This window comes from Mus pahari, chromosome 14 (assembly GCF_900095145.1).
Source record: "Mus pahari chromosome 14, PAHARI_EIJ_v1.1, whole genome shotgun sequence".
Classification (NCBI taxonomy): domain Eukaryota; kingdom Metazoa; phylum Chordata; class Mammalia; order Rodentia; family Muridae; genus Mus; species Mus pahari.
In genome coordinates this window covers 2,153,693-2,166,539 of record NC_034603.1, presented here as the reverse complement: position 1 = coordinate 2,166,539, position 12,847 = coordinate 2,153,693, and the positions used below count along the sequence as shown (strand labels likewise).

At 47.8% G+C, this 12,847-nt stretch overlaps 1 protein-coding gene across 1 annotated transcript in view; it reads left to right on the top strand.

Moving 5' to 3' along the window:
• Positions 1 to 10,903, top strand: part of LOC110331206 (ran-binding protein 17) — a 117,415-nt gene extending 106,512 nt beyond the window's left edge. The window contains exons 13-15 of the mRNA XM_029546255.1: positions 3,016 to 3,114; positions 4,878 to 5,005; positions 9,242 to 10,903. Of these exons, the coding sequence (XP_029402115.1) occupies positions 3,016 to 3,114; positions 4,878 to 5,005; positions 9,242 to 9,338 (324 nt within the window). The 3' untranslated portion in view covers positions 9,339 to 10,903. The remainder of the gene's footprint in view (positions 1 to 3,015; positions 3,115 to 4,877; positions 5,006 to 9,241) is intronic.
• Positions 10,904 to 12,847: the final 1,944 nt, after the last annotated feature.

Below are 12,847 nucleotides of genomic sequence, written 5' to 3'. Positions count from 1 at the left end.
CGTTTACCTGTCTAACCTAGGTGTGAGTTGGTATTCTTCCCTGTGCCATGAAATTTCATTGGCTTAGGCCAGCGGAAGCTACAGTTACAGAATAGGAACATTGTGTGTAAGGCATACTGTGTGGCAAGGACAGGGTAGATGTTTCGTTTGTGCTGAGGAAGTTCCTCCTCAAAGCATCCCTTTCAACCAACTGCCATTGTCCCTGCTTCCTATGGGGACAGAAAGGCTAACGCCGCGTGGGAGAATTAGCAGGGCCAGACTTGGGCTCAGTCTAACGCCTGTTGCTGCCTCCTCATTTAACAAAACTCCAGCCAAACTCTGGAAGGAAGGAGTGGGAGAGATGAGGATCAAGTGAAGTAGTGTAGAGTATGGTTTTCCTGAGGAGACAGCCCCATTGCTACATAACTCCATCCCTGCTTTGGCAGAACAGCCACTTATTAATGCCAGTGGGTAATGTGTATGGTTTGGAGTATAGGCCCTGGGCAGCGTAGCCAAAGCCAATTGAGAGTGGCCTCCCACCCACCCTGCAGCTGTGTTGGGAGTGAGTAGATAGTGGAGAACTAGATCCCGGCTCTCCAGCCACTGCTGCACAGAGTACTCGTGACCTCTGGCCACAGACAGAATGTGGGCAGAGCCAAGATGGCTCCTTTCCGTGTCCTTGACCTCAGAGACCACACCCTAAACATCCCACTGCCTGCAGGGAGAGGACTGTGCTTTAGCAATGATCATCCAGCGTTCTTCTGGGGGGGGGGGGGAGAACCTCAGAGTCCAGAGGAATTTACACCACTGTTTGGGCTGTTTTAACACTACTCTAGGATTATTAGAAAAAGTAATTCTGGAAATTGGCTGCCACATCAATGCCATTTAAGAAGATTACTCGGTACTTTGCATATTTCCAGAAAAGTAAAAAAGGAAAAAAATCATCCATTTTTGCCAACTTTATTTTTAGAGAAGTTATTTTATTCAAACATCCCCTTTCTTATTACAGACATAAATACATGCATTCAGACAAATGAATACACGAGAGGACAGTATAAAGTAATTGGCACATCACTCCAGGATGCTTTGTCAGTTACTGGAAGAATTTGGTGCCTCTGACTTTAATCTTCTCCATTAAAATATCCATTCTGCCTCAGCTTGTGAAACCCATAATATTTTAGACTGTCTCTGTGGATCTGTTAGTTTTGCTTGTCAATTTAATTTGTGCTCTATGACTTTGGCTGGCTCACTGTACTGTTCATGGGAACATGTGATCTACATGGATGTTGAGCATGTCAGGTATGGAGTTCTAGCCTCTCCAGAGAGACTGGACATACAGCCTGTGTTGTGTATAGGCTGGCAGATTCCGTCTGTAACCAGCCTAATCACTGAGGTGGTGACAGAATGGCAGCTGTGGAACTACAGAGATGCACACTGCCGGTATCGCTATGCCTGCAGTGTCTGAAGGATGCAGACTCAGCAGCGCTTTCCCAGTGCCGTCTCATTTCATGCTCAGCTTCCTTGAGCTGGATCATTTCCTTCCCTCTTCAGAGTTAATAAAAAGAGACATCGCAAGAGCCGTTCAGTTACTTGCCAAAGATCACAGAATAAATTAGATTACCAAAACTTTTTGCCAGGGGCAGGAAGATGGCTCTGGAGGTAAGTAGGCACTTGTGCAAATGAAGGAACAGAGTTCAGATCCCTAGCGGCACCTACACAGTGCACAAGTGCCGTGTGAGTGCCGTGCCCACCTGTGAGCCCAGTGCTCGAGAGGCCAGCAAGCTGGCTGGATGGATAGATGGACATTATCCTCATGCTGTGGGTTCAGCAATAACTAACTTGGTACCTCAGTAAGTGAAGTAGAAAGCATTTGAGGGAGACACCCAACCTCACCCTTATATACAGCACATGCACATTACACATTCATACTTATGCAAAAAAGGGAGGATGCTAAAAGCATTCAAAGCAAACCAAGTCATCAAAGCCCAGCAGGGATGGCATCTGTGGCTTACTCTACCACTACCCTTGGGTTTGCCCTGCATTTGTGTTTTCTCTAGAGCTATGGGAGCAGATAGGCTGTAGTAGAAGAAATCAGCCCACTTCACAGCCATTTGCCTGGACTCCCTCCTATCATGGCTCATGCCCAGGGCACATTCCACATCCTTCACCATGCCCGCAAGCCCATCACTAGCTACCTTGCATTGAGGGTAAAGTCTAGACTCAGTGGTTTTCTATTCTGGCCATGGGGTTTCCCTTCTGTCTCCTGCCACCCTAAGTCCCTTACTATTCATTCCCACCGTCTTTGCCTCCTGTCTACTTATAATGAGCCTTAGATGTCACCTGTCCCGTGGCAGCCCCCTGACCACCTCTGAGGAACTTAGAGGTCTCTCCCCTCCACACGCTGTTCTTTTCCTACACCTGTTCCCCGCGATTTTCTTTCTGTGACTTCCCTAGCAAGCTTCGAGGGAAGCTCAAAGAGTCCTATTATCTCTTCTGTGTGCCTTAACCTCGGGAGTTACAAGTGTGGATAAGTGAGTCCTTGTAACATAGCAGTGAGTGAACAATTAGTAATGGATGATTTGTTAAACAATAGTCTGAGCTAGCAGGAAACACCACTCTGGAGTCACTCAGTGATGAGCTACAGAGAGATGTCCATTAACATCATAAACTGTTTGGTGAGGTAAGAAGCAGACAGGAAAGTGAGTTGGGCCCTTACCTGGTACCTAGCACAGAGCAAAGCATATAAGGTGTGAGAAGCAGAAAATGAACCTCCTGGCTCGCCAAGCAGGTTCTCACCAAGCAGGTTCTCACCAAGCAGGTTCTCACCAAGCAGGTTCTCATCAAGCTTTTCCTTGAGGTGGCAGGGTCTGCCCAGAGTTCACATTGCCTTCTAGGCTTCCAGAGTGAGAGCCAAGTGTCCAGAGAAAGCCCCCTGCCGTCAGAAAGGTGGCAGGATGGAAGGAGTACACAGAAAGTCTGGGGTTCAGGCAAGCTCTAAGCCAAGGGCCCCAGTTTTCATGTGGGTCTGTCTTACAGATGATGTCTGTCCTCATGAACACCATTGTCTTTGAGGATTGTCGGAACCAGTGGTCAGTATCCAGGCCTCTCTTGGGGCTCATCCTGCTCAACGAGAAGGTGAGTGTCCTTTCAGAGAGGCCACAGGAGGAGGGAGAGGGGCCCTGAAGACCATGGGCTAGCAGGCTGAGGCCTTGAGAGCCCTGAAGGCATTTTTCCCCAAAGATCTTCTGGAGTTAGCAGAGGCCAAGGAGGCCCGCCTGCTGCACTGTGTGAGGCGTGCTCAGCAGGCGGTATCCCAGAGCACCCTCACCTGCCTCGCCATTCTAAGGCAGTTCTGAGCCACGGCTCTTTGGCCTTCTCCTCAAGCCTTTTTTTATATCTAGGGACCCCAGACACAACCACAGCTGATGACAATGGCAGCCCTTGAGGGATTGTGGGTAGAGCCGGTACCCCTCATCTGGAGAGTATGCATCCCAGCCTCCTCTGCTCTGGCCACCCTCAACTGCCTCCCAAATCCCTGGCTTCCTTTGGAAATGACCCTGGCCCCTCAGCAGTCAGTGGGAACAGTGCATTACTGCTCAGGAGAATGAATTGTCTATACAATAAGCTAGTACTGGGAAAGACAGTGAGATTAGAGGCAGCCGCATACATTAAAATTCAAACTAAAATCCCAGCCTTGGAAGGAAACTAATAGAAGAGGAAAATCTATCAAAAAGAGAAGCGCTGTCTCATCACTCACCTGTGCTGAAGGATCCAATTTTAGCCACATTCAATAGCACTGCCGTTCATCTTCCCGCAGTGTTACTGTGATTTAAATCCAAGCTCTATAAAGGAGAGCAGTTCTTTTAAAATGATTGAGAGGGAATAAGGGCAAATTCGGTGTTTAGAAAAAGCTTATGACATCACAATATTATACTTTACTGATGGAGGCAATATTTCATGGCTTAGGATGAAAAACTAATAATTTTCTATTTGGTGAGAGTCACTGCATCATTATAAAAGGGGAAATAAGTAGTTTTGTGCATTCCCAATCTTGTTCAGGAAGACATTGTGGTTTAAGTATAATGCCTCTGATATATAGTATTTAAGTATTAGTCTGACTACATATTAATTATGTGCGTTTTTTATGTGAGCTGTTTTAATGCATGATGGGAATTAAATATCATGCAGCTTTGGCTTGAAGAGATAAACATATATGACTGACAAAATGTTGTCTTTGGCTGAAATTCGGCTGTTTCCAGTGATTAGGAACTCTGCTCCACATCAGAGCTTATGTCTGAATAAAAGACCACGGACCCCAGCAGAAAAAAGGGGGGCCGAGCAGCTATTTGTGCCCAGGTGTGACAGATGCTGTTCTTAGAACAAGCAAGTACTCCCAGAGCAGAGCAGGCCCCTCTAGAGCCTCAGCAGAGCAGAGCAGACCTATGGAACCCAGGAGGCCAGACTTGGAACACAGCCCAGAGCTCTTAGAGAAGTGATTCACTGAAGCCAGGAAAGATGATGAGGCCGGAGGGGAGACCCTTGGCCTTGCCTTCAGTCACCAGAGTACTCCCTGGCCATTTCCAGTTAAGTTCTTCTCCTCAGCCTTCCTGTGACAAGTAGAGTTGAGACCCCAGAAGATCATGGGTTCATGCCCCACAGTGGAGGCAAGGGCTCCATCAAGCTAAGCAGTCACAGCACAGGATTCTTATGAGCAGGGGTGTGGGGCCGACACGTGCACCTGGGTACACTGTACACCTCTGCTGCTGGATGGTCCTAGATGCAGACCCCTGAGCACCGGTGAGCCCAAGTAGACCCCAAGTGGCCTGGCTTCCTGCCACTTCCCTCCCGCCAGGTTTGGAGTTGAAGCCTGAGCCTGACACTGTTCCGTCTCCCCACAGTATTTCAGTGAACTGAGGGCGAGTCTGATAAACAGCCAGCCACTCCCCAAGCAGGAAGTCCTTGGCCAGTGCTTCAGGAACTTGATGGAAGGAGTGGAACAGAATCTGTCTGTCAAGAACAGAGACAGGTGAGCATTGCCCAGTGAGGGCACTCCACCTCTGGGGGCACTCCAGGTCTGTTGAAAACAATTGGACTGTAGTTGGCACAGCTCATGGGCGGATGCAGCTCTCCTATTAGACCTTGTGGTCTTAGACCTAGGCCAGCTCCAGTCACTACATCTTACCGAGTATTTGCTCAGAGATGCAGAGATTAATAAAATATAGTCTTTGTCTTTACGCAGTTTATAATCCAACAGGAAGGAAGTGAGGACCACCTAACTAGAAAGGGCGGTGAAGGGCGGGCGATTCATGCTGTCGTTGGAGATGAGGAAAGCCCGCCTGGCCTTTGAACAGCAGGCTTGGGGCAGTAGACCCTGATAAAATGGTATTCCTGCCTGTGCAAGCTGTGAGAGAAAAGCAGGCAACTCCTCTGCAGAGTCTCCTCAGCAGTAACATGGAACCAATGGTGGCACTGATCGCGATGGGCCAGTGTTGGGTTCTTCCTCTGCCTGTCCTGAGAGTGCTTGGTACTATTGGCCAGTCAGATCTAACCAGAATAGGCCTTAGTTAATGAACTGATTCGTTCATTCATTCATTCATTCATTCATTCATACAGACACTCAGCTTATAGAACTGTGACACTGGTAACCTGGGGTGAACGAAGTGTTCTGAGTCCCTGCCCTCCTGGAGCTTATGTACTGTGGATGAGACAGACAGTAGGCAGTGATGCGGAAGAAACTATTCCGTGAGGGAACGCCGCCCCCCCACGCACACACCTTCATCAGACACGGCATGGTTTAAAGTACACATTGTCAGCCATCCAGGAGGCCGTATATCTCGGGTACCGAGGCGAGGTCAGCTGGGGTGCAGACGCCTTCACGTGGCTACTTGTCTGTCTCTGAAGCAATCCTTTCAGGGTCTGACTCCCTCAGTCAGAAGCCAGGAAATTAAAAAAAAAAAAAGGAGGCAAGATGTTTATTTTTTGTTTGTTTTGTTTTTCTATTAATGTGTTTATATATTTATTCATTTTAAATCCCAATTGCAGCCCCCTCTCCTCCTGGTACCCCCCTCACATTGTCCCTCCCCGTATAACCCATCCCCCTCTCCTCTAAGAGAGTGGGTGTCCCTTCTTGGTATCCCCCCCACCCTGGCACATCAAGTCTCTGCAAAGCTAGGCGCATCCTCTCCCACTGAGGCAGACAAGGCAGCCCAGGTACAGGACAGATTACACAGGAAGGCAACAGCTTTAAGGACAGCCCCCACTCCAGTTGTTGGGGAACCCACATGAAGACCAAGCTGCACATCTGCTACATACGTGCAGGGTGTAAGGGGTTAGGTCCTGCCCATATACGCTCTTTGATTGGAGGTTTAGTCTCTGAGATCCCCCAAAGATCAAGGTTAGTTGTTACTTACTGTGGTCTTCATGTGGAGTTCCTAACCCCTCTGGGTCCTCAGTCTTTCCGTAAGACTCCCACAAATTACATCCAATGCTTGGCTGCGGGTCTGCATCTGTTTCAGTCAGCTGCTGAGTGGAGCCTCTCAGAGGACACTTATGCTGGGCTCCTGTCTGCAAGCCTAACATTAATAGTGTCAGGAACTGGTGCTTGCCCATAGGATGGGTCTCAAGTTGGGTCAGTTATTGGTTAGTCATTCCCTCAGTCTCTCTGCTCTATCTCTGTCTCTGCATTTCTTGTAGACAGGACAAATTTTAGGTCAAAAGTTTTGTGGGTGAGTTGCTGTCCTTGTCCCTCCACTGGTGGTTCTGGAAGGCTACAGGAGCCGGCCACTTCAGATTCCATATCCCCACTGCTAGGAATCTCAGCTAAAGTCATCCCCATAGACTCGTGGGAGCCTCCCCAATCCCAGGTCTCTTGCTTGTCCTAGAGGTACCCCTCCATCCCCAGCAGCCAGTGATTTCCATTCATTCTCCCATCCCGCCTGTCCCTCCCCACACCTGATCCTGAACTCCTCACTCTCCTCCCCATTCCCTCTCCCACCCACTTTCCTTTGTTCTCTATGACTTTTATTCCCCCTTCTAAGTGAGATTCAAGCATCCTTGCTTGGGCCTTCCTTCTTGTCTAGCTTCTCTGGGTCTGTGGAGTGGAGTGTGGGCATCCTGTACTTTATGGCTAATATCCACTTATAAGTGAGTACATACCGTGCATGTCCTTTTGGGTCTGGGTTCTCACTCAGGATATTTTCTGGTTCCATCCATTTGCCCGAAAAATTCATGATGTCCTTGTTTTTAATAGCTGAGTTGTATTCCATTGTGTAAATGAACCTTATTTTCTATATTCTTTCTTCGGTTGAGGGACATCTGGGTTGTTTCCAGTGTCTGGCTATTACAAATAAAGCTGTTATGAACATAGTAGAGCATGTGTCCTGGTGGTATGGTGGAGCATCTTTTGGGTATATGCCCAGGAATGGTATAGCTGGGTCTTCAGGTAGATCTATTCCCAATTTTCTGAGGAATGAGGCACTGCTGAGCTGGTCTGTGAAATACTGGCAGGTCTCTTAGTTTCATGAAAGCAACTGTCCTCATGCCTCAATATCTATCTATCTATCTATCTCTCTCTCTCTCTCTCTCTCTCTCTCTCTCTCTCTCTCTCTCTCTCTTTTTCTTTCTTTCTCTCTCTTCCTGACTTTTTTGAGACAGGGATTCTCAGTATATATCTTGCTCTCCTGAAACTTGATCTGTAGACCAGGCTAGCCTTGAACTCACAGAGATCCAAGTGCTGGGATTAAAGTTGTGTACCACTACCACCTAACTGAGAGAATGTTTTCAGGCATTGTCTCACTGACTTGATAAAATTCACTCTTACGGGCTGGTGAGATGGCTCAGTGGGGAAGAGCACTGACTGCTCTTCCAAAGGTCCTGAGTTCAAATCCCAGCAACCACATGGTGGCTCACAACCATCTGTAATGAGATCTGATGCCCTCTTCTGGAGTGTCTGAAGACAGCTACTTACATATAATAAATAAATAAATAAATAAATAAATAAATAAATAAATAAATCTTTAAAAATAAAATTCACTCTTACATTCGCTTAAGATAGTTAGTTGCTCTTATTAAGTACTGAGACAGTGGTCAGCTCTTCACTTGGGATACCTAGATTTTGGACCCAGGTCTTCTAACTCAGTGCCATTTTTTTAAGGGAGATAGATGATAGATAGATAGATAGATAGATAGATAGATAGATAGATAGATAGATAGATAGATAGATAGATAGATAGATACATAGATAGATACATAGATAGATACATAGATAGATACATAGATAGATACATAGATAGATACATAGATAGATACATAGATAGATAGATACATAGATAGATACATAGATATCTTTATATATATCATGCCAGGCTGGTTTCAAACTCTGTATGTACAGCCATGGTAACTTTGTATTATTACAGTTACTTGGGGTGTTAGGGGGATCCGAGAACCGCTTGGCATAAGCTGGTTCTCTCCTTCCCCCATGTGGGTCTTAGAGATCTAGCTCGTGTCGTCCGGCTTGGCAGCATGTGGGTAAGTTAACCTGCTGAGGTATCTCACTGGCCTCCGGGTTTCTTATCTTCCTATCCCCAAATGCTTAGATTGCAGGCTTGGACACCATCCCCGGCTTAGGTAGCACTGGGAATCAAACTAAAGGCTTCATGCATAGTACACACTCTACCAAACTTAGCACGTGCAGTACGTACGTGTACACACACACACACACACGCACACACACACACACACACACACACACACACACACACACACACCACTGCATTTGCACCCTTTGCTAAGATAGAATTTCACTACATAGTGCCAGCTAACCTCAAACTCACGGTCCCTCTACATTGCTTTCTGACTTCAGGTATTACAGACCTGAGCTACCACATTCCATCCCCACACCCCTGTTTTTCATTCACTAAATTCAGTTCTAGTTGAAGATAATAATATCTGCTTTGGGGGAGACCTATAATGATTAAGCACTCATATGTAAATTTGGTCTAATATTTGAGATAACTGAATTTTTTAGTGTTTTAGGTAGTAGACCTTCAAATGCTCTCCATCCCTAAATTGCTGAGGGTGGCTTTAGTGGGAATGCCGGTATTCCGTGGGAGATGATGCTGGTAGCAGAAGAGTAGTGGCAGCTGGAACTCCCAGCTCTGAGGAGCCGCCTCATACAGCATCCCCTCCTGGGTCCTGTGCCCCACGGTGCCCCACCTCCTGAGGTTTTTTACGGCCTGCGTATTCACTGCTTCTCTTTCCACAGGTTTACCCAGAACCTGTCCGTCTTCAGAAGAGACGTGGCAGAGGCCCTGCGTAGTGATGGCCACACCGACCTATGCAGCCTGGACATGATGAGCTGACCCAGCTCCTGAGCGTGGGCTGTGCAGCCTTTGTCAAGAGGCTCTGGAAGGTCTGGGTTCCAGACTACGATGCTGGCCAGCCCAGAAGAGTGTATTTTTCAGAACAAGCAGCTAAAGCCCTACATTTTTATAAGTCTGAGCTAATTATAAAAATTTATAATAGTGCACATACAATGTAAATTCAGTATTCAAAGCAGCACATGTTTCAAGTCTATCTGGGTTCCCACAATGCTGAAAGGTCTAGAAACTGTATTTAACCAAAGAACATAGTAAACCAGGCTAGTACCTGTGACCAAGGCTGTGGATTTGGTGAAGATGCAGCCCTCACTTCAGTGTGGGTCCTGGATCGAGACAGGCGCCATCAGAACCTGTTGGATTTAGTCTTTACATCTGGAAAATGCTATATTAGGGACTGGGGGCTGTGGGCATTGACAAGGAGCTTGGGGGGAAGCATCATAAAACCTCCCCCAGAACTGCACACAGGCCTTCCTGCCTCAGCAATATCTGATAAAGTTCAGAGACAGTAACACAATTAGATGACTAACAAACAATGTTTGCCCTCCACTGGCATAAATCTAAAGTGGTTCAGTCTAGAAGAATTAGCTCTGCAATTGCTGCCTGCAGAGAGTTGTGTTTAACACTCTGGAAGCCTGGTTAGAAGTTCTAGGTGCAAAGCTCCATTTAACTTGAAGGAAAGCTGAGGGTGGTAAGTCGTATCTGGAAGCAGCTCTGCCTTCTTGGACCACCCAGCAGAGTTCAACTGTCGCCTTCCACCTTCCGCCTTCCACCCTCCACCCTCTGCCTTCCACACGCTTAACCACTGTTGGATGTGACTTCATCCAAACATAGGAAATGAAGGCCTTTACAGTTTGTGACCCATCAAACCTAAGCTATTAATTTGGGATTGCCACTGTCAGGCAGGTTTCCTATCTCACTGCACTGACTTTAGCGTTCAGGCTTACAATAAACACTGTGGCCATAATGTCTGATCAGACATGAAAGGCTGACCTCACTGTTGCAGGGGAAAATCCACAGGCTCTTGTTGTAATCTCATTTCTCAGACTAGTGTTTCTTCAAACCTTTCTTGATAGTTGAGTTTTGCAACAAGCTTGTCATATGAAAGCAAGTCACCTAAGTTCATGTCCAAGTGTTCGTCTTCCATGTGCAAAGGGAGCGGGGGAAGCGGTGATCTGGACGAGACTGCCTGTGGTGTTTAGCAGGCAGGTAAGCCTGACCCATACTCCTCCTACTCCATTAGGGAATAGGACTTTCCTAGAGAGACAAACCCTGTACTTAGAAATGTCAGCTTTCAAGGAGCTTGACAAGAATTTCTCTTTGGTTTTTGTTTAGTTTTTAACTTGTTTAGTTTTGGTTTTCTGAGCCTCCCTCTGTAGCCCAGGCTGGCCTGGAACACACTGTGACATTTCCACAGCCTGCTCAGTGAAGGTTGACAGGTGTCGGCCACAATGCCTGGCTTGTGTGTTTGTGGGCAGGGAGGTTGTAGCTGCCCTCTTCCCACAGCGCTGCACACGATTCCCCGCTCCAGCACCGGCTCACAGAGGCCTCGAGCCAACCGCACTGCATTGTTTGCATTAAAGTGTTCACAAAAAAAGAACGCTGTGGGCTCCCTTCTCTTTGCCATGTGACCAGAGATCGCTGGGCACTTAACAGCTGGTGGAGAGTCCCCTTCAGACTTGGCCTTGGGACACATTTTGAGAAGCAGAGTCAGCCAGTTTCCTCGTGCCTCTGTGAGCTTGACTGTGTGACTTACAGAGCATTCTATGGGGCCAGCTTAGGAGAGAGGACAGTCAGCGAGCGTGGAGCCCTGCTCTTACCCACACAGTAAGGGCCAGAGATGGTGCGGAGCTTCACCCAGCTCTGTCTCTCTGGCTCCAGGGAACCGTGCCTGCTGCCTCATGGAACTGGTGCTGATGTTTGGGTTCATTCTACCTTTTTTTCAGAACTTGGTCATTAACAGTAAATGACTCCAGAATTTTAGCCTGGAGATGTAGGTGAGTGGTAGAAAGCACTTCCGTACTGTGTGGGACGCCTGGGTGGGGAAGGCCTAGGCTCACAAGCTAGCATTTGTGTTTAGGAGTAGGCTCAACACAGGGCTCACCACACAGGTCTTACTTAGCTTGTGGAAAAGAGCCAGAGACTGCAGAGATCTGAGGGGGGGGGCTTCTCCCCGCCCCACCCCCTCTAAAGGGCCTCCATCCGCTGCTGGAAGAACACTAGTCCTGCCCCCCACGCACCGGGAAGGAGCTTATGACGACAGACTGAATACAGGGATATTGGAAGCAGTATCCTTTAAAGCGGTCTGCCACAGCCTACCTGGCCTTGGCTACATGAGTTTCTCCCTTGAACTATCAATTTTTCTAATCTGTGATGATCCCCCTCCTCAGAGAGGAAACGGAAGTGGGGGCCAAGTATTCAAGGATCACCTTCGTGGCATCACAGACATAAACCCAGGTTGGGACTCCCAAGCCCACCAAAGCTTTGAAGGCTCGTCGGGACAGAGACCTGCAGGCTTAATGCAGGAGTAGCCTCGGAGACACTCTATCCCAGTATTAAAACCAGCATGTTAGGACACCCAGCAAACCAGGGGGCACAAGGAAACAGCGAATGCCACTAGTCATGTGATCAGACAGCAGGTGCATCTGTCTGCCTTGGTTCAGCAATAAGGAAAAACAGCACTGGTAGTGCCACAGGGCTCACCACTTGGTAAAGGCATCAGTGGAGTAGGGGTATGGGATGCCTTTGCACACCACACCCTTCTAGAGAGATTCTAGTGTACAAACGTACATACAGTATGGGCTCTATGTCGAGCCAGCTACAGAGTCAATGCTCAAGCAAGAAGTGGTCTGTGGGTACACTGATTGATGAAAAGTGCCTCACTTTTCAGTGCTGTTCCATCAACATGTAAGGCAGGGCACCAGGGAGCACATGGTCCCTGCACTGTGTATCATGATCTGAACAGCCCAGAAAAACCCTCTTGGTTCCCTGGACTCCCTCCCACTGGCGTGGCAGTCTACACGTACCTTGGGATTGTGATCATGGGGACCCCTTCCAAAATGCAAAGCTGGGCTGGCTTATAGCTGATAACTTAGATGAGTGACCAGATTATCTCAGTGCAGCTGAGCATCAGAATAGGGCAGGCTGGTAAGAGAAACTGAAGAGCAAATGACCTGTCATGCTATCCTATCCAGATGTAGTAGCCAGCCTGGCACTTTGGAGGGAGGCACACTTGAGGGCCATGAACAGGGAAAGGAGCCTCTGGAGAGAGAGACAGGACTTGGCGTATGGTTCTTATGGAGGGCCCTGTGTTCCATACTAGCACCACAGTGAACAGGAACAGTGCGTCGGAAACCATTGCAAGAGAACTGGATCCACTACAATACACTGAATTCACCTGCTAGGCCTTGCTTGACAAGTATTGTTTTCCTTGTTTTAGAGATGAAAAAACAGACTAGTAGACTGAGAAAAGGCTGCATAGCAAGATCCTCCCA